Genomic DNA, 20893 nt, shown 5'->3' with positions numbered 1-20893 from the left:
GCTGTCTCCTAAACGGTCACAGGGTCACTGTGAGTTGAACCGCTGGGAACTTGGTTTGGGGTTTTATTGTCAACATTATTAAAAAAAAGGAAAGAAAAAGACTTATAATCTGATACCAAGATAGTAAAATAGGGCAACAGTCTCCACTGACAAACATACTACGAGCATTCAAAGTGAGGTGATTTGTGCTGCCTTTTAAGCCAATAAAAACCCCTGTTATTTATTATGAGAGGGGAAAAACCCTGCTGTCTTTGGAAACAATGTAAGTTAAATAACATAATGAAGGCTGATCATGAGCTTCGGTCGCAGAATGCGTGTGCACATGTCTTTGGGTTAGATGCTTCCCTACCCTCCCTGTCTCCCGTCCTAGCTTCTTGTTCTCAAGAGTGACACAGGAACCCCCGCCCGGCTGCAATGTTGCTGTTTCTGTTGTGCTGCTCGTTGCCGCCCAGGCAATTCCGCCTCATGGAGACCCCCCAGCCCCCGGCCCTCACCGAGTGCTGAGTACAAGGACTCGGGAGGGAGGGTTTCCTAGGCGGGGACCTTTCCAAGCCCTTGGCCAGGCCTGTCTCTCAAGGCAACCCTGGATGAGTTCCAAGCTTCCAGCCTTTCAGCTAGTGACTGAGAACTGAATCATTTGTACCACCAGGGACAATGGTCTGTTTGGAAAAAGACAAGCCCCCTCCACAGTAAGGAACTGATTCTCAGCTCTCTTATCTCGTATTTCACATTTATGGGTCTCAAGTTTCAAACCCTAACCCAGGTTAGAAGCCAGGATATTTGCTCAGTCCCCTTGGGAGCAACGGGGAATAAGAGAGACTATGAATTGATGGAGGAAGAAGAGAAAGCAGTTGGGGCTAAAGAGAAACAAACCCCAATCCACTGCTATTGAATCCATCCCAACTCATAATGACGCCCCAGGGCAAAATACAACTGCCCGCTTTGGGCTTCTGAGACCTTGAATGTTTACCAGACAGACGGCTTCATCGTTCTTCTGTGGGTCAAGGGAGAAGCAGCTTCCGTATTAGTTCTCATGATCACGTTCATGAAAGGCTCCCAGTGGCCTCCATCACATTTTCAGGATGGTGTGTAACTCACCCAGTAACTCCCTGCTTTGTCAATAAAACAATCCACAAGTGGATCAAGAAGCAGTAGAACACCTCACCAGGTCTTCACAGCTTCCTCCCTGGAGGCAAAGCTTGACCTCCATCCAGCCGAGAGAACGAGGTTCTTGAACTCAGCCCAATTGGAGCTCCAGCAATTCCGCCAGCTGAGCCCTGCATGGTACTAGGCTAGGGTGACCAACCATGCCGGGCAGGCCAGGACTTTCCTGACTTTAGTACTGAAGTCCTTCCTGAATCCTGGGAAACCCCTCAGACCGTCCCCACTTTGACCTAATCCCCATCAATCTCTGTGTTCTGAGCTCCTCTCTCTCCTCTCTCTCCTCTCTCTGGGCTCTCAGCAAACTCCACTCTGACCTCTATAATGACAGGTACTGCGATGTGTTGTGACTGCTTGCTCCCTGTTACTCAGTTGTCTGCTTCTCCAAGGCAGAAACCATGTCCAGAGAGCCTGTGCCCTCAGAACTTTGTACTCACCGCCCCGGATGCAGATATGCCAGATGCTCAATACATGTTTGATAAGTGAATTTTCAATCATAGAGAGCTGAACTGATTGCTTGTTGTGGCCCCTGTCTCTTCCTTTATCTCAGATGTAACAGTTTGTGCCTATGACCACGTCAGCTGGCATCTGATTGGAATGAGCTCTGCACCAGAACTGTTTTCCATTCATTTCAATGGACAGGTCTTAGAGCAGAACCATCATAAGGTCTCAGCCATCGTCCTCGTCAGTGCCACGTCCACTACTGCAAACATGACTGTGAGCCCAGAGGGAAGGTGGACCATCTCATCTCTCATGCCCAAACATGTTCAAGGCAAGGAAACGCCGCCAACAGTCTTGCTTCTGAATAGAGTGCTCCCTCCTCCGCCCCCCTCCTGCAAGACATTTACCTGCTCTTGTTCCTTTTTCTTTTTAAGTCACCCCCGGCAGACATATACACCCTACCCCCTGATAACAGGGTAGATACTATTCGAGCAGGGTCATTAAGGGTGAGGAGAAGTGGAGGAATCGACAAAGAGGGGGTGGGGGGAAATGAAGCAAACATCAAAGAAATCCTTACTTCCTGGAAAGCAGAAAAGGGGAAGGAAAAATGCATACACAAACTATTATTTCATGGTGTACCTAGTAATGCTGCAAAAGAAAGAGGCGTTTGAATAAAACAAACGTTTACTTGAAAATGTAGCGAATCACCAAGTTACCAAAAAAGGACAAGAGTTTTATTGTGCAAAGCTCGTGTCTTATGATGAGATGAGCGCAAAGCCTGGCGCAGAGAGAGCTCCTTGCACGTGTGTTCAGTGAATCAGACAACAGCTGAGGGAGGGGGTCAAAGAACATTTGGAGATTCAGGTGAAGGGAAAATCCACCCAGGTTGTTATTGGTATTACATAAATAAAATAACCTCCTATTCTACTACACATTTGTGTTCCAAAGACTGCTAGGAGAAGGATTCTTATAAATAGAGATTAAAATCTAAATAAATGAGATCATCATTGGAAATTATTTTGTTATCTAACCATTGGGTAGAACCAATGCACTGAAGAAAGAGATGTTTCATGTGATTGTTTTGGGTATTTTTTAGCACCAGACAGTCAAAATTATATTTACAGTAGTAAAATTGTCATAATGTCCCTAAGATATCAAAAATCAAACCAAACTCATTGCCATCAAGTCAATTCTGGTTCATAGTAACCCTATAAGGCAGAATAGAGCTGGCCCTGTGGGTTTCCAAGACTGTAAGTCTTTACAGGAGTAAAAAAGCCTCCTCTTTAAGAGAAACTGGTGGTTTTGAACTACTGACCTTGATGTTAGCAGTCCAAGGGATGACCCACTCACACCAGTAGGATTCCTTCTTTAAAAGATAGAATTCCTAATATAATAAAACACCAACAATAAAATAAACATTTATTTAGGACTTGGGTGCCAGGTACGGTTCTAAGTGTCTTAGGTACTGATTTGTTTAATTTTTAACAACAATATCATGCAATGAATATATAACCTCACTTTAGAGTTGAATAAATTGCTATCAGGCATATTAGGAATTCAAAAAAACCTAAGTCACAGTGTTTTAAGGTTCTTGAGATTACAAAAAGTCTTCCTGCTTCTGGAAGAAACAAAAATAACCTTTCCAAATTCTTTTCCTCCATTTTTCTTTGCATCTCTTCCCCTTTCGGTCCACCGCTGAAAAGTTCCAGACCAAGTGCTCAGTGTTGCTTGAGTATTACTTTTATTGTACAATTTAAGATTCCCACACAATTGATTTAAAAGACATGCACTCTGATTGACCTTAATATCTTGTCTTAAATTCTCCCATTTCTTAATTTCCCAAACCAGCTGGGATGAAGGCTTACATGGATATTAAAAACTGTCCCAAGAAAACCAGGAGTCCTAAGAAATTAACGCTCAACCAGAGGCGGCACATGAAGAGATGGGAATACTTCATAGCTGCAGAGGAAGTCATTTGGGACTATGCACCCGTAATACCAACGAATATGGACAAGTGAGTCAGAGAGGCCTTGGGAAGGCTCAAGACACATTTCCTTTGATCCTAGACACATGAAGATGAAATGCGATGAACTGACAACTCACGCACTGGTTTACGTCTTCTTATCCACCTCAATCTGGAATCACCCCAAACTCACCAAAGAGCCTCAGTTTAGAAACAGCCAGGATAAAAATAGTTGGGTCCATGTGTTGAATACCTGCTGTTGTTAAGCACCATGCTGAACCCAAAAGATTTCCTTTCAACTCCAAAAATTAGAAAATGATTCACTTTTTAGATAATTAGAAATCTTAATAGGAAATGAGTCCGAAATTAAGGAATTTAGACACTTAAAACATTTCTTAAACATTCAAAACGATACTCCAGCTCCCTCATAACTTAAAGCTTCACGGAAATACCATTCATGTATATTCACTCATGTCTATTAAAGACAATGGAGGCTTGCTGGAGTTGACAGGCACTTTTAGAGATTCAGCAATATCTGGAAAACCAATAAGGGTACCATAGATTAAATGACAGAAAAGACCTTAGGAAGTTTCCTAGTGCATCCTATTCTTTCAGTCCATGGAGACCTTTTCCCAGAGATACTGAAGGGCTGCTATAGCAACCAGATTGACAAGAAGACTGGGATAGCTGCTTCTGCACCATGACTTTTTCAGTGGTAGAGAACTTAGAGCTTTCGAGCTTGCCAACTAGATCAACAATGTCAGGACTTTGAAAACTGCATTACACGTTTTTCAGAGAACTAGCATTTTAGCTAACCCAAGAGCAGAACTTCTAAGGTAGAACTTCCCAATGACACTGGGGTAACCACATGAAAAAGAGGTTTAATGTATGTCTGTATTTTTTTTATTTCATCTCACTTGAAGAATATACAGATCTCTGCATTTAGATAATTACTCGAACCAAATTGGGAAGTATTATAAAAAGGTGGTCTACAAACAATATCAAGATGAATCCTTCACCAAACGTGTGGAGAACCCCAATATGCAGGATGGCATTTTGGGCCCTATTATCAGAGCCCAGGTCAGAGACACACTCAAAGTAAGTAGCACTCTTGCTTGACCAGGTGTTTTCTTTTTCCAAGAAAAAAGACATCCTTATAATGTGAAATTGAAACTCCGTGTTTGGTTTGTGTTTATTCTTCATGTTTACTTATACTTTCCAAAGGATCTGAAACAATTTACCAAAATACAAAGGAACGAAAGAGAATTGAGGTAAAGGATGATGTGGGGACAACCAAAATCAAGTATAGACAGGCATATTAAAACACATATATGATTTGGGCCTTGTTCACAAGTTTTGTTCTAATCTTTCTAGCAACTAAAATAAAAAAGAGAAATATATGAGAGAAAGAGTCTCAGTCTTCCTGAGAAGCACAGTTTTCCCCTAATACTAAAGCCTACGGGAATTTTCTCTCTTAAAAAAAAGAATACTTTGTGTGCAGTAGATGGTGTTCTTGACAAAATCCCTACAACTAGCACAATAAACCCATTTTAGTGGCTTCTTAAAACCGTGTTTCCCATTCTACCCGAGAACCTAACAGTAGACACAAATGATTAAAAGCTCTTCAAGGGAACAAAACTCTTTAGGCCAGGTAGGTAGCTCCCTAATGATTGGTCTTGATCCAAAGATGAATTTAGGTGTATGTAAAGAACTCTGAGTGTTCTTCTGATACTTTTTCATAAATATTCTCTCACATCACAATGCTTTTCTAAGAAATGGACAGCAGGAAGTTCAAGGTTGCCATCTTTGGCACAGATTAGGAGTGATTCAATTGTGTTCGCATTCACCCAAGTAGAAGATGTTAAGAACAAGGCTCTCTTGAAATTTAATGACACTCATCAGGATTCCTTTGTCTATGATACCTCTCCCTCACCTCTGGATGGGGGCAGACTAAGAAATACCCACTTGCTGCTCTGTGCTCTTGGCAAGTGTACTTCATGGGAAATTTAGGACCTGGACCTTTGCCTATGCAAGGTCGCCCCCAAGAGATGCCTGCAGGAGACTAGGAGCTGTAGGAAACTAGGCAGGAGAGACAAGAGATGAGACTCTCAGTCCACAAGCAAAGGGAGATGTGGTCCAGGCTGAAAGGGCTCCAAAACACCAAACTCATTGCCATCGAGTCAATTCTGGCTCATAACGACCCTATAGAATGGAGTAGAACTGTCCTTCCAAGTCTGCACATCCTTACAGGGCAGAAAGCCTCGTTTTTCACCTGCAGAGGAGCTTGCCTTTGGGTTAGCAGCCAAGGCATAACCCACCATGCCACAGGGAAGGAAGGAGATAACGGAGAACTGAGTAGGTGATAGACCGAGAGAAATGTTGCCTCTGCTAATTTGTCTTCAAAGGTCAAACTTCTCGTGCCGTTTCCACTCAGATGTCTGAGTGAAGTGCTCTCAAATGCTTTGGCCAAGTGACAGCACAAAGTGTCACTCAGAAAAACATAGCCAGTTTTCACACACACACACACACACACACACACACACACACACACACACACACACACAATCCAACAAGTGACTATGCAAAAGTAGCATCTTGTACTAATTCTTGTGTTTAACCTGAAATCAGGAGTAATGAATTTGATTTATCTTTGTAGATTATGTTCAAAAATATGGCCAGTCGCCCGTATAGCATTTACCCTCATGGAGTGACCTTCTCTCCTTATGAAGATGAAGTTAACTCTTCCTCCACCTCAGGTTTGACTCCTTCACTTCCACAGGATGAACCTGTCTTCCTTAGAGCGCCTGTCATATTTTTCCCCATTGCCTTTCTTGCCTAGTGTCAATATATGTGAATATATGTGACATAGAATATATATTCACATGGACTATATGTCACTGTATCCTAAAAGTCACAGGCAAACCCTGTTCACTTCAGGGATTTTGTTGACTTTTCCACCAGTCCCGAAACCTCCTGTTCCCATGTAATGTATTCAGACTCTGGGTGAGCCCCTATGTGTCAGAGTAGAACTGTGCTCCACCGGCTTTTCCATGGCTGGTGTTTCATAATGGGATCAGCTCGCCTCTCTTCCCAGGCATCTCTAGGTGGACTTGATCTTCCAACCTTCTGGCTAGCCATCAGTGTGTTAAACGTTTGCACCACCGAGGGGCTCCATGTTTACCTTAGTGTTTACAAAACATGATTTCCTTGTTTGGGTGTCATAGCAAGGCCACTGTAGAACAGTCTCTAATGATGACATGCTACCCAGGGCCCTGTCAGGTTTCCTTTCCCTAAAGCACGTGGTTCTAATGAGAGTTCTGATAGTTGTTTGTAACCATGAAATGATTTTCCGAAGTAAAACAACTTTGGGTACAATTGTTTTCTCCAGGTCATAGATCCATGATCAGAGCAGTCCAGCCAGGAGAAACGTACACTTATAAGTGGAACATCCTAGAGTCTGATGAGCCCACAGAAAACGATGCCCAGTGTTTAACTCGACCATATTACAGTGATGTGGACATCACAAGGGACATCGCCTCGGGACTTATAGGGATACTTCTCATTTGTAAGAGCAGGTCCCTGGACAAACGAGGCATACAGGTATTTTGTCCTTGAAGTAACCCTGCAAAATTCCAGGAGTCTCTTCCAGCTGAAACAAATTAGATGCTCCTTGCTAAATAATAGGTATTTTCCTTTAAGAGATCAATAATCTTAAATCACCTGTTTACACTAGTGTGGTGATGACATTTATTCCTTTGGTTACTTTCTTGTTTTCTTGTCTGTCTACCTTCATCTGAATTCTTACAGCAGAAAGTAGGATTACTGTGGATGTGATATTTTGTTTGGGCTTTCGATTCTAGGTATGAGTTGTGTGACTCTGAGCACGTCACCAAGCCTACTTTAATGTCTTTACATAGTAGGCAACAGCCTCCTCCCTCCTGCCTCGCCTCGCAACCCAGGGCTCAAGGGATGCACATGGAAGAACAATAACGCTCTGCACCAATCCTTTTTATTTCTAGAAATCTGCAATATGAAGAGATTAGAGAAATTACCTAAAAGAAAGAGCACCCGGAGAAAGAGTTTCCTGTAAAGTCTGACCCCGACTAGCTAGCGAGATTCCCTTTGCAGGAGAATGTGAACAATGAGAGGGGTCTTCTGAGATTATCTTCAGTGAAGAGCAGTCTCGTGTTATTAACATAAAATCCCAGAAGAAATGATAGGACGAGCCATAATCAAAGAGGCCTCATCTCATGGCATACAAAATAAATATAAAACAAACAAAATGCCCATTGCTATGGAGTAACTTCTGAGTCATAATAACCCTGTAGGGTAGATTAGAATGACCCCATAGTGTTTCCAAGGCTGTAAATCTTTACCGAAGCAAACTTCCTCATCTTTCTCCCTGGATGGATTCGAACCACCTACCTTACAGTTAGCAGCTGAACACTTAACCACTGTACCTCTAGGGCTCCTTATAAAATAAATATACACCTGGGAAAATCAGAAATTGGCCGTTGGCAATTCCCGGTTTTCTGATCTGGGAAAGCAAGCAGGTGTGAGGAGAGCTATGGCTTTCCTGCTGCAGCGTTGCGCTTCACCCTTGGCCACTCTTGGGACCCATGCAGCAAATCATCCTGTTTTAAAGGTGCTCCATAACAGAGGTGAATTGATCTCTATTAGCACAGTAAATTGCGTGTCTCTTTCAGTCTATGTTGGTCAGTGGATTTGCAGATCTGTTCGGTTTGTTTGGCATACTACCTTTGGCTCTAACATGTGCCAAAGTGAGTTCTCACAAGTACCTGACTGTGTGGGTTTCAGCGGCCCCAGAGTTGTGCACTGTTGGTTCCTGAGAAGAATCATTGCTCGCAGGATTCACCCCTGATCTCACAGCCCTTTCACTCTCCAGAGGACAGCCGACATTGAGCAGCAGGTGGTGTTTGCTGTGTTTGATGAGAACAAGAGCTGGTACCTCGAGGACAACATCAACAAGTTTTGTGAAAATCCTGATGAAGTGAAACACGAGGACCCGAAGTTTTATGAATCAAACATCATGAGCAGTAAGTTGAAACACTTTTTCTCCACTCTCCCCTACGCCAACACGCACACACGCACGCACACACACGCACACCCCTTCAGTTGTGCATAGAGGCAGAGACATAGTGGACTAGCATCCACTCGCTCAAGAGTACCTCTTAGCCTCATTTCCAGGATGGGGGTTTGTCAACGAATTCCCTGGGTGGCCTCCCTGCAAGTGTTTTACAGGAAGTGCCAACGTGCTCATCATCCTTGGAAACATCACATGACCTCCTGCTTCGGACACGTGCCCTGAGAAGCAATGTGGAAGGTGCCATAGGCTTCCATCCATGTGATCTGGAGATTTTCGACAGGGGCCAAGATAAATACTCACTGTGTCCAGGAGAGAGACAAAAATAGTCTAATGCCACCTTGTCGAATCAACATCAGGTTAAGTGAGTCTGGGGACCCTGGAGTCAGAGAGTCTATACATGAAGTTTTGAAAACATGTGCATGTTCTTCATGTGCGTGTGTTTCAATTAAGGGCAACTCAAAACTACCTGTTGTTGTTAGTTGCTATTGAATCACTCCCAGCTTGTGTTGACCTCATGTGCGGAGAGTTGGACTGTTTCATACGGCTCTTAACGTTGTGCATGAAGAGGTTTGAAGGGATCACTAAGAAGTCCAGAATGTAAAGGCTTTCCCCGGTCAAGGTCCAGGCATGTGCTGCAGCTCGAAAACTCAGTGAGAGTCATTTCACAGAGCCAAGGAGAAAACATCTGCATAGCCAGGTCCCCTCTGTCGTTCCACTGGTGGTGGCGAGTCAGGTCACCATGATCACACAGAACAGGATAGTTTATCCATCTGCTACTCATCTAGCTTCCCGTGATTGACAATTAGGGATCATCAAAACACGTAGGTGCTAGGGATGATTCTCAGCTTTCTGTGAATAATTCTACTTTGACAGTGTATCTGTCATAGTCGTGGATCAGTGCCGTCCAGTAGGCTTTCATAAGATCTATATATATAATTAGGAGCCCTGGTGGTACTGTGGTTGGGAGTTGGGCTGTGATCCGATGGTCAGCAGTTCAAAACCACTAGCAGCTCCTCAGGAGACAGGCCGGGGTGTCTACGCCCATAAACAGTTGCAACCCTGGAAACCATGGGGGGTTGCTATGAGTCGGCATTGACTTGATGGCAATGAATTTGGTCTGGGCATTTTAAATTCAATACTTTGTGGTTGTTGCTGCTGCTTGGTGCCTTCAAATTGGTTCTGACACGTAGTGCTCCTATGTGAGACAGAGAAAACCCCTGCCAGTCCTGAGTAACCATCTTGCCTATGTGTGACCTCATGTTTTCAGTCACTCTGTCAATCCATGTCATTGAAGGCCTTCTATTTTTCACTGAGCCTCTGCCTTACTAAGCATGATATCATTAGCCATATGAAGAGAAATATGTGACATTAGTTTTTATTTTATTTCATTCAAAAGATCCTAAATGCAATTTCAACAAGTAATCCACATAAAAATAATGAGATTTTGATTTTTAAAACTTCTTATTAAATCTTCAAAATGCCATGTGCATTTTTCATTTATAGCACATCTCAGTTCAGATTACCCACATTTCAAGGACCCATTGGCCAGCCCCCTGTGGCTAGTGGCTACCCAGTTGGACAGTATTTAGAAAAATTTTTTAAAACCTATAAAAACATCCAGAATGAAGAACAAACTCGCTGACTACAATTGAGTCATTTCTATAGATAGGGTGGAAACTGTACCTGTGGGTTTCTGAGAGTAACTTTACGGGAGGTAGGAAGCATCTTTTTTTAAAAAAAATTTTAACAATTTATTGGGGCTCATACAATTCTTTTCACAGTTCATATATATACATACATCAATTGTATAAAGCACATCTGTACAGTCTTTGCCCTAATCATTTTTTTCTCTTTTCTTCTTTTACATTTTATAAGGGACTCATACAACTCTTACCACAATCCATACATATACATACATCAATTGTATAAAGCACATCTATACATTCCCTGCCCCAATCATTCTCAAGGCATTTGCTCTCCACTTAAGCCCCTTGCATCAGGTCCTCTTTTTTTTCCCCTCCTCCCTCCCCCTTCCCCCCTCCCTCATATGCCCTTGGTAATTTATACATCGTTGTTTTGTCATATCTTGCCCTATCCGGAGTCTCCCTTCCCCCCTTCTCTGCTGTCCCTCTCCCAGGGAAGAGGTCACATGTGGATCCCTGTAATCAGTTCCCCCTTTCCAACCCACTCACCCTCCACTCTCCCAGCATCGTCCCTCACACCCTTGGTCCTGAAGGTATCATCCCCCCTGGATTCCCTGTACCTCCAGCCCTCATATGTACCAGTGTACAGCCTCTGTCCTATCCAGCCCTGCAAGGTAGAATTCGGATCATGGTAGTTGGGGGGAGGAAGCATCCAGGATCCGGGGGAAAGCTGTGTTCTTCATCGATACTACCTCACACCCTAATTAACCCATCTCCTCTCCTAAACCCCTCTATGAGGGGATCTCCATTGGTCGACACTTGGGCCTTGGGTCTCCACTCTGCACTTCCCCCTTCATTTAATATGATATATATATACATATACATACATACATATATACATATACACATATATACACATACATACACACACTTATATCTTTTTTTTTTTTTGCATGATGCCTTATACATGGTCCCTTGGGCACCTCGTGATCGCACTGGCCGGTGTGCTTCTTCCATGTGGGCTTATTTGCTTCTGAGCTAGATGGCCGCTTGTTCACCTTCAAGCCTTTAAGACCCCAGACACTATCTCTTTTGATAGCCGGGCACCATCAGCTTTCTTCACCACATTTGGAAGCATCTTTTTCCTGCAGAGCCAGAGTGACTGGTTTAGAACTGCTGACCTTGTGATTAGCATTCCAAAGTGTAATCCACTACACTTCCAGAAAAAAAGAATAGCAGTCATTCCACAAATATTTATTAAATGCCCACTAGCTCCAGGCTGTGTGTTTAAGGCCAGGCCTTTCATAGTGACCCAAGCAGGTATAGTCCCTGCCTTTATGGAAACAATTTGGTTTTGTTACTATGGTTAGGAAATAAGTGAATAAGGATATTGCCAAAAGTAGTGTTACTTTTCAAGATAATAAAAGTATGAACTCAATATTTTAATGAAAATTATAGTTTATATATATATATATATATGACATCAGGTGGAACAATTCCAAAATGTGCTAAAATAATCTTGCCTCGCTTTTAAAGACATTACTTCTGGCTCAGAGTGTGAAGACAATGGATTTTTTATATTGTACTTTTTCTCCAAGTAGAATTATCCTGGTTAATATTCTAAACTTGTGTTCAGAAGATGCTTTGAAGACAGAGCATGGAGCGCGAATATTTGGTAACACAGTTGATGAATGAATACATGAATATAAATGAAAGACATTCTCTTTATGCTGACATTTGTCCCCTTGGCTAAATTAGGAGAATAAACGCTCACTTGGGGAATCCGAGTTTGATCTTCGAGTCACGGGTTAGACATGGCAATGCTGGTCTTAGATTGTCATGGCTTTGACGCGGTGGTATTGGTGTGAGTAGCTAAATCAACACGGGGGCACGTCTTTCCGATGTAATTAGGGGCATGCCCTTGCCCTTTTGTTGGCACAGGCCAGATGTTTTAACAGATTTGACTCTTTCAGCGATCAACGGCTATGTTCCTGAGAGCATTCGTGCCCTGGGATTCTGCTTTGATGACACGGTCCAGTGGCACTTCTGCAGTGTGGGAACCCAGGATGACATTTTGACCATTCATTTTACCGGGCACTCATTCGTCTATGGAAAGAGGCACGAGGACACCCTGGCCCTCTTCCCCATGCATGGAGAATCTGTAACTGTCACAATGGATAATGTTGGTGAGTAAGAACCTGGACATGTGGAGCAAGTTGCCTTTTGAATTTCCCATTTATAAAGGTTCCACTGTCACTCGCAGACAGCCACGCCTCCTGAGCTTGTCTCTAATGTATCTCATAATTTCTATTTGGATAATTAACTAAGGGACCCAGGCATTTAGTATAAAGAGTCCTAGTGGCACATTTGGGTAAACTAGTGGCAAGGTTGGTGGTTCAAACCAATCAGCCACTCTGCAGGGAAAAAGATGAGGCTGTCTGCCCCCATAGAGATTTATAGGCTTTAATATGAGCTTCATTTAATCTTCCTTGGGTTAAGTACGAAGTAAAGATGGACACAATGGCAGGAAGATCCGTTGTAACTGACAGGAAGCATAGACATGTAGCTACAAAGAGAATTTCTCTAGTCAAAATGCCCCTTCAGGTTTTAAAATGGCCAACCCACTCTAGGGTGAGCCACCATCAGACACCATGCCCTAGAGGCTGAGCCTCAGAAAGCGCACGAATTTTGGAGTTCACCAGTGTGGGATTCAAATCCTGTTCTGACACTAGAAATCTGTGCAACCTTTGACTGGTTACCTGCCCCCAGTTGCCACAATTTCCTCAAATCCTAGTTCGTCAGAGAGTTACTTTGAGCATTACTTGAGGTCTCTGCCCAGTAGCGGCACTCAGCACACACTCAACAATTGGAACTCTCCCAGAGAATTTTCAGTACACCAGAGAATCATAGAACTTCAAAATTTTTCAGAATTACCCAGGTCCAACTGAATTATTTATTGCCAATAGCATAGGTTCTCAAAACAAATTGGCCTATTTTTCCCTTTTCAGAAAAAAAAAATAACCCTCAACACCACTCTGGCCATGAAAAACGCTGTTACAATGGCCCTAGTCCAGGATAAAGGGTCAGCATCTGCTTTTGTGCCTCCCCTGGATGGTCCCTGTGCCCTCCCGGGGGCTGTTCTTCCCACTTTTGGGAAACACTGACTGTAGGATATTTACTCTTCCTATCCCACCCCTCATTCTTTTACAACTATTTTACAACTTTCACAACTCTTTTTTACTTCCTCTCGCTATATGCTTGTCACTAGTCCAAGAGAATCTACTGTGTTATAGCTCTACCAGACAAGTTCTTCTGCTTCCTCCTTTTCCTTGCTGCTTCTTTTTTTATTAATAAATCTTTTAATTGGGGCTCATACAACTCTTATCACAGTCCATACATACATCAATTGAGCAAAGCACCCTTATACATTCGTTGCACTCGTCATTCTCAAAATTCGCTTTCCACTGGGGTTCCTGGAATCAGCTCGGTTTCCTTTTTTTTCCCCTCCCCCTTTCCTTGCTGCTTCTAAAGCAGACAGAAAAGTCTCTTTATGGGTACATGGGACTTTGATTCTACTAATAACAATAAGGAATAGAAAGGAATTAGAGATGGAAAAATCAAGTACCATAAAAGCACCATACTTAGGAATATTAGAATGTCTCTGATGTGTGCGGGTATACCTCATCACCACTCAATTCCAATCCTCAAGCATCTTGTGTTAGTCTGGGTACTTTAGAGAAACAAATCCACAGAAACTCATGTATAAGAGAGAGTTTTATATAAAGGTTAAGTGCACGTCAAGAAAACATCCCAACCCCATGCTGCCCAAGCCCACAAGTCCAACATTAACCCTTATGTCCAACACCAATCCACAAAGTCCTCCTCCATCTCACAAAACAGACAGAATGATGCCAACTGCAGGAGGAAAGCTGAGTCTGTGAATGTGTAAACATCTCAGCGCTGGCAGTGGTCTCCACATGGCTGTTCCAGCACCCAAGGCTGCATTGGGGTAGGTCCATGTGGCTTTTCCTCAGGAATGTCTTGCAGGAAGTAAGCCCTGCCAGCTGAAGCAGGGAACTGGCTAAGGCAACTGCACCCTGGTCCAACCATTGCAAAGCAAGAGACCCGAGAACTAGAAAGGCGAGGCTCACTGAACCATTTATCTCTCTGCCCTTCAATTAACTCCACATGTGTTTATCAACCAGGTTTACTGGCCAATAAACTACCTCACATCTAAAATGGTGTTATGATATTTACCATCCACTTTTCTTGATTCATCCCTTCCTTAGCACATTCTAAAATAATAACTTATAAACTATCTGCCCGACTTTCTCCCTCCCTAATCTCTACTGGCATATACTTGAGTATAAACCGACCCAAATATCAGCCGAGGCACCTAATTTTACCACAAAAACTGCATTAAAAATGTGCTGGAAAAACCTCGGCTTATACACGAATATATATACGGTAGTTGTGGTCAGTGTTCTGTTAAATGAGATTAGTGCACTGACCCCACACTTGGATGTCACATTGCTAAAACATTTTCTAAACGTTTTATAGTAAATGTCTAACCTCCAGCCATTGTGGACCACTTACCAGCAGTTTATGGTCCACCGGGGCCCACAGCCGACACTTGAGCATTCTCATCTAAACCTGGCAAGAGCATGGCTGTCACAATGACTCCTAGCATTGTTACACCTATTTCATTTTTGGGAATTATAATTCTCGTCTCTCCCTCTTCTGTAGGAACATGGATGTTAACTACCACAAGTTCCAGTCCAAGGAGCAGAAATTTAAGGTTGAAATTCAGGGATGTTAAATGTATCCGGAATGATTATGAAGACTCATATGAGATTCTATATGAACCTCCACCTCCAGAAGCTACAACGAAGGGCACTCGGAAGGTGCACGCTTTTCCCGAGCATAGAAGTGAAGAGGAGGAAGATTATGATTACCAGGATTCCCTGGCTTCAGCGCTCGGAATTAGGTCCTTGAGAAATGTATCACAGACTCAGAAGGAAGATGAGCTGAACCTCACTGCCTTAGCTCTGGAGAACAGCCCAGAACTCAGAGCCCCAAGTGCCGACACTGCTGTTAGTTCAAGTTCATCTTCTCCGAGTAACATTAGTTCACTCATAGACAATGGCCTCTCAGCAAATCGGGAAACCCTCCCTCAGCCGGGGACCACAGACACCAGTCCTCTCCTGGGGCACCCCGCTAACTTAGACAAGAGCTCCTCGCTCCACTCTTCCACAGCAGAGCATTCCATCCTTTATTCTGATGAAGGCTCTCTAGAGGACTCTCCACAGTCCCAGGTTACAGAGATACACTTATTTCCTATTGGGGCAAAAGGGTTCAGAAGTCACAAACATGCTAAATATACAGTATGGAAGGGAGGAAGAGATGCCGCAGCAAAGCTGGAGGGTCCACAGAAGGAGGTACTGGCACCTAAACGTGGGAGACATTTAAGACAAGACAACGATTCTCCTTCCAGAATGGAGTCCCGGGAGGATCGCCCTAGAGATCCTTTACTCTTAAAACTCAAGAAAGCATCTAGCATTTTGAATGGGAAATGGCATCCGGTTTCTGAGACAGGTAACTACAAAACTATCCGAGCAACTGATGAAGCTGTGACTGTTAATAAGCTGCTGGACAGTCCCCAGAATGATCCAAGGACCGGGGAAGAGAGCATCCCTCTTACAAACAAGCATGGAAAGCATCGGGGTGACTCAAGCGTTTCTAGAGTTACACACAACACTCGCCAAGTAAGACGGGAGGGAGAACATAGTGGATTGAAGAAAGCCGCTTTTTACATTAGGACGCGAAAAAGGGAGAAGGAGGAGAAGCTCAGACACCACGTTCTCAGCCTCCCCGGGGGCGTCCATGCCCTCACAGGAGAGGCCGACACCGCATTTTCAGACCAGAGATTTGACGATTCGTTGTCACTTCATAAATCCAATGAAACATCTCTTCTCACAGACATCAACCAGACAGTGGCCTCTATGGGTCCCAGCCGGATGGACTCATTTCCTGACTATAATCCCAACACCCTAAGCAATGACACTGGCCAGACAGGCTCCCTTGCAGATATTTCTCAAACAGTGCTTGACGTGATCCCCGACTATGACCTAAGTTACGAGTCATACCTTAATGATAGTGATCAAATAGTTCCTTTTTTGGAACTTGAAGGTAGGCAGACAACTTCCCCTCCAGACCTCAGTCAACCCCCCTTCTCCTCAGACTTCAGCCACATGACCCTCTCCCCAGATGACTTCCCTTCAGAATTCAATCAGACATCCCTCTTCCCTGACCTCAGTCCAATGACTCTTTCCCCCAAACCCACGGAAACAACCCTTCCTTCAGAACTCACTGAGGCAACTCTCTCTTCAGAACTCAGGCAGACGACAATTTCTCCAAATTACAATCAGACATTGCCTTCTCAAGACCTTAATCAGACTGCCTACCCCTCTGAATCTACTCAATCACCTCCTACTCTAGAACGTGGTCAGATTTTCCCTTCTACAGACCTTGCTCAGACATCATCTCCTCCTCCAACATCTGCACTCAACGACACTTTAATATCAAGTCAGTTTAATCCACCAGTAATAGTGGGCATTTCTGGAGATGATGGAGATTACATTGAGATCATTCCAAGACAGGAGATGCTTGAACTTAGTGAAGAAGACTTTGTTCAAATGGATTATGTGCATTATGATGATCCCTACCAAACTGACATGAGGACAGACGTCAACTCCTCCAGAAATCCCGACAACATTGCAGCATGGTATCTACGTAGCAAAAATGGAAACAGAAAAAACTATTACATTGCTGTTGAAGAAATATCCTGGGATTATTCACAATTTGCACAACGGTTTGACCCATTTCTTTCTCTTATATTTTCGTTTTTTCAGTCCTGCTTAAAAAGTAATTATCACTTTTTCCCCCATAGTTCAGGGGGACATAAGTCAGGGCCAGTTGTGCTAAGTATGGTGCTTGGTTTTCTATTACATGTTGACCCAAACTATATTCTTTGTGATTTCCAAGATTAATGCCTCTACTTTAGATGGCACCAAAACCATATAAGAACAGTTGCTGTGAGAAATCTGACATTTCTGCACTTGAACAAGTTACTCCTCCCTGTTCTGGTCTTACCACATCATTCCCAGTCCTCTCTGCTCTAAAGCCCTGCCCAACGAACCCTGGAAATCAGCTAATCAAGAAAATATAACTGAAGTTTATTTCAAATTTGTAGAAGTCTTCGTTTGCATTTATTTGTGCACATACACATCACACACGAGGGTTTCATACATTTCATGGAAAAAAATTATCTCTCAACCCCATTTTTCCGTGAATTTTTGAAACCCCATCGTGTGTGTAGGTGTGTGTGTGCACGCACGTGTAACTTGTGATTGTGTTAGGCAGAGTTCTCTAGAGATGCAAAACCAGTGACTTAAGTATGTATAGAGAAAGAATTTCATATCAAGAAAATGGTTCACATCATGCTTGTAGAACCAGTCTAGTCCAGTCTGGGCCAACTCCGTGCATCAGATGTTCAGCTGGAGGTACTTTCCTGACTTGTGTGTTGGTGAGGCCAGCAAACCTGGAAGGAGAAAGACCACAGGCTGAGGGAGGCATAGGTCGATGAATCCAAAGTCAGCAAGTCGGGAGCATGGCTGAAGAGGCCAAGGAATCTGTGGTCGGCAGGCAATATGGCAGGCTGGTGATGGCTTCCAGGGTCAGTGCTTCCATGAGCCAGATGCAGGATCTAGATCAGCACAAATAAGTGAGCAAGCTTCCCCACAGCGCTGACTTGTGTTAAGAGTAGGTCACACCTCTGACAAAACTTCCTTTCCATGTACAAGGCTGAGATCAGGTGAAGGAGTTGGCCTTCTACCCTATTCTTCCCACAACTGAAGTGGATTACATTATAGTAGATGGTATCAGGTGAGAATGTTGGCCCAGCCAAACTGGCATAAAACCTGTCACAGTGATCAACATAAAGTATATAGCATCTTAGTAAACTATAATTCAAATTCTGTCAGACTCCAGTGACAGAGGCCAAGGACATCAGGTGGTTTAAAACTAAAAAGCAAGTTTGTACCCTCAATTGAGACAGCCATAGATAATGACTTGTTTTTACTTAAACTAGAGTTGTAACTTGAATAGACTCACCCATTCATCAACTCTTTATTATTTTGTTAGCATTGTGTTAAGTGCTAATAATATAAAATGCACATGGTCCTGTCTTCATGGTATGCATAACTTATTTAGTAGAGCAGGTAGAAAAGAATAACGTTTAAGATATAACTTTATGATAAATGCCAGGAAAGAAAGGTAGATATGTAGTAATATCAGAATTGGGGAAAATGACCCTGAGGAAGCGGCATTGAGGTGGGATCTGGAGATGAATGAGAGTGAATTAAGCAGAAGATGGAATGAGAGAACATTCTAGAGCCAAATAGAAGAAACAAGCTCAAGACCCAGTTGGGAGATGGGGGGAATCCCTGAAGACATTGAGACATTGAAACGGGGCTCAAAATGTTTGTAGGATATGGAATTAAAAGATAATGGATTTTTTCACAGACTTTTTGAGTCCTGCTTGTATCTATTTGCTCATTAATTTTTGCATTCAACAAAAATGTTTAAGTATCTTATCTGACAATGTAATAGACTTTGGAACGGAAACTGTGAGCAAACATTGCAAAATCCTTGACCTCTAGTGGCAGAGGTCAAGGGGCTTGCATTCTAGTAGCAGGGGTAGACACCAGTAGATAACCTCACTCAACAATAAATACAAATAATTGTATATACTATGGGGTCACTATGACTTGGCATCGACTCAATGACAGCAAGAATGAGAGATATGAGTCCCATAGAAATGCTATTTATGTAGATAGATGATAGATAGTTAGAAAATGTGTGTGTGTGTGTGTGTGTCTAGAACCCTGATGATATAGTGGATTACAAATTGGGCTGTTCACCACAAGGTCAGCAGTTGAAACTCAACATGGTCTCATGGGAGAAAGATAAGGCTTTCTGTTCTCATAAAGATTTTCAACTTTAGAAACCTACAGGGGCAGTTCTACTCTGTCCTGTAGGGTCACTATGAGTCAGAATTGACCTGATGGCAAACAATGAGTGTACATATATGATAGATTATATTATTCATGTTCTATTATAGATGTTATCTTTTCTTATTATCAGAGCTGAAGTGGGTGATGTTTTCCAAGTAAGTCATCTTCAGAACAGTGGAGGGAGCCCTGGGGGGCTAGTGGTTATAAGCCACTGGCTGAGGGAGAAAGATGAGGCTCTCTATTCCCATAAAGAGTTATAGTCTCAGAAGCATACAAAGGGAGCTCCACCCTGTCCTATAGGGTTGCTATGAATTGGAATCCACTTAATGGTAGTGAGTTTGAGGTTTTTATTTATTTTTTAGCATATATATATGTATGTGTGTGTATACATATGTGTGTATAGCTAGCTAGCTAGCAAGATAGATAGATAGATAGATAGATAGATAGATAGATAGATAGATAGATAGATAGATAGCTAATGCTTTATACAAACACACACACACTCCACTATAGCAATACTCTCGCAATGTGAAGAATTGAGACAGGAGACTTTGACCTGGCCTAAAGCAGCATAGGAAGATTTACCTTAGAAATAACATTTGAGCTAAAAGGTCAATAACTGTGTCTACCTTGTGTCTTCATTCATTCACTTGTTCATCGAGTATTAAAGAGGTTACCTGGGTTAGGCATTTTTTTTAAAGAAACAGAAACACATTCCTAAATGTGAAGTCTTTAGTTCTTCTTTTAAACAAATATTATCATTATCCTTGCAGTGAAGTGGACAGTGAAGATGTTGATGATGCTCCTAAGAACACCGTATACAAGAAAGCTGTTTTCCAAAAGTACACCGACAGCACCTTTACCCAACGTATTCCTCGAGGGGAGTTTGAAGAGCATCTTGGGATTCTGGGTCCTATTATCAGGGCTGAAGTAGGTGATGTCATCCAAGTAAGTCAGAACAGTGGGGAGGGGGGGATTGTTCCCAAGCCGCCAGAAGGTTATAAATGTTTCAGGTGGAAAGAGAGTGACAGCTGGTGCGTTTATTTATTTGAACTATTTATTGTGCTTGAAGTGAAAATGTACATAACAAGTTGGTTTTCCAATCAATAACTCAGGCACAATTGTTCCCTAACATTGCTTGTAAACCCCACAACGTATCTGCACTCTCCCTCTTTCCTCCCTAGATTTTCCGTCCCCTTCATCTGATTTCCCTGCTCCTTCTTGCCTTCGCTCCTCTGCGCTTTGGGGCCATGTGGCCCTTTGGGGCTCCTGGTTTTTTGTTCTAAGGAGCACATGCGCTGGGTGCTGTTGTTTACTTTATGGGCCTGTTTAGTAATGGGCTGGAAGGTGGCCTCTGAGAGTATCTTCACTGTCAAGTTAGGTTGTCTTAGGGAGTGCTTCTAATAATCTCCTTTAGACCGCTAAGTCTGGCCTTTTTTTACTTTTTGTCACTTTGAATTTTGCTCTATACAGTTTTACTCCTTTTCAACCAGGACCTGGATCT

At 42.9% G+C, this 20893-nt stretch overlaps 1 protein-coding gene across 2 annotated transcripts in view; it reads left to right on the top strand.

Annotated features, from left to right (window-relative positions):
* F5 (coagulation factor V) overlaps positions 1 to 20893 on the top strand; it is a 92384-nt gene that overhangs the window by 40488 nt on the left and 31003 nt on the right. For both annotated transcript variants that reach the window (XR_012787269.1, XM_075564621.1), the window contains exons 6-14: positions 1712 to 1933; positions 3451 to 3616; positions 4489 to 4663; positions 6222 to 6321; positions 6954 to 7165; positions 8472 to 8622; positions 12289 to 12501; positions 15062 to 17186; positions 20163 to 20337. Coding sequence is in view for 1 of the 2 variants with exons in the window: in XM_075564621.1 (XP_075420736.1) it covers positions 1712 to 1933; positions 3451 to 3616; positions 4489 to 4663; positions 6222 to 6321; positions 6954 to 7165; positions 8472 to 8622; positions 12289 to 12501; positions 15062 to 17186; positions 20163 to 20337 (3539 nt within the window). In the remaining variant the exon portion in view is untranslated. The remainder of the gene's footprint in view (positions 1 to 1711; positions 1934 to 3450; positions 3617 to 4488; positions 4664 to 6221; positions 6322 to 6953; positions 7166 to 8471; positions 8623 to 12288; positions 12502 to 15061; positions 17187 to 20162; positions 20338 to 20893) is intronic.

Source organism: Tenrec ecaudatus, chromosome 1 (genome assembly GCF_050624435.1).
Source record: "Tenrec ecaudatus isolate mTenEca1 chromosome 1, mTenEca1.hap1, whole genome shotgun sequence".
NCBI lineage: Eukaryota > Metazoa > Chordata > Mammalia > Afrosoricida > Tenrecidae > Tenrec > Tenrec ecaudatus.
Note: the sequence above shows the minus strand (reverse complement) of the source record. Positions and strands in the feature narration are given on the sequence as shown.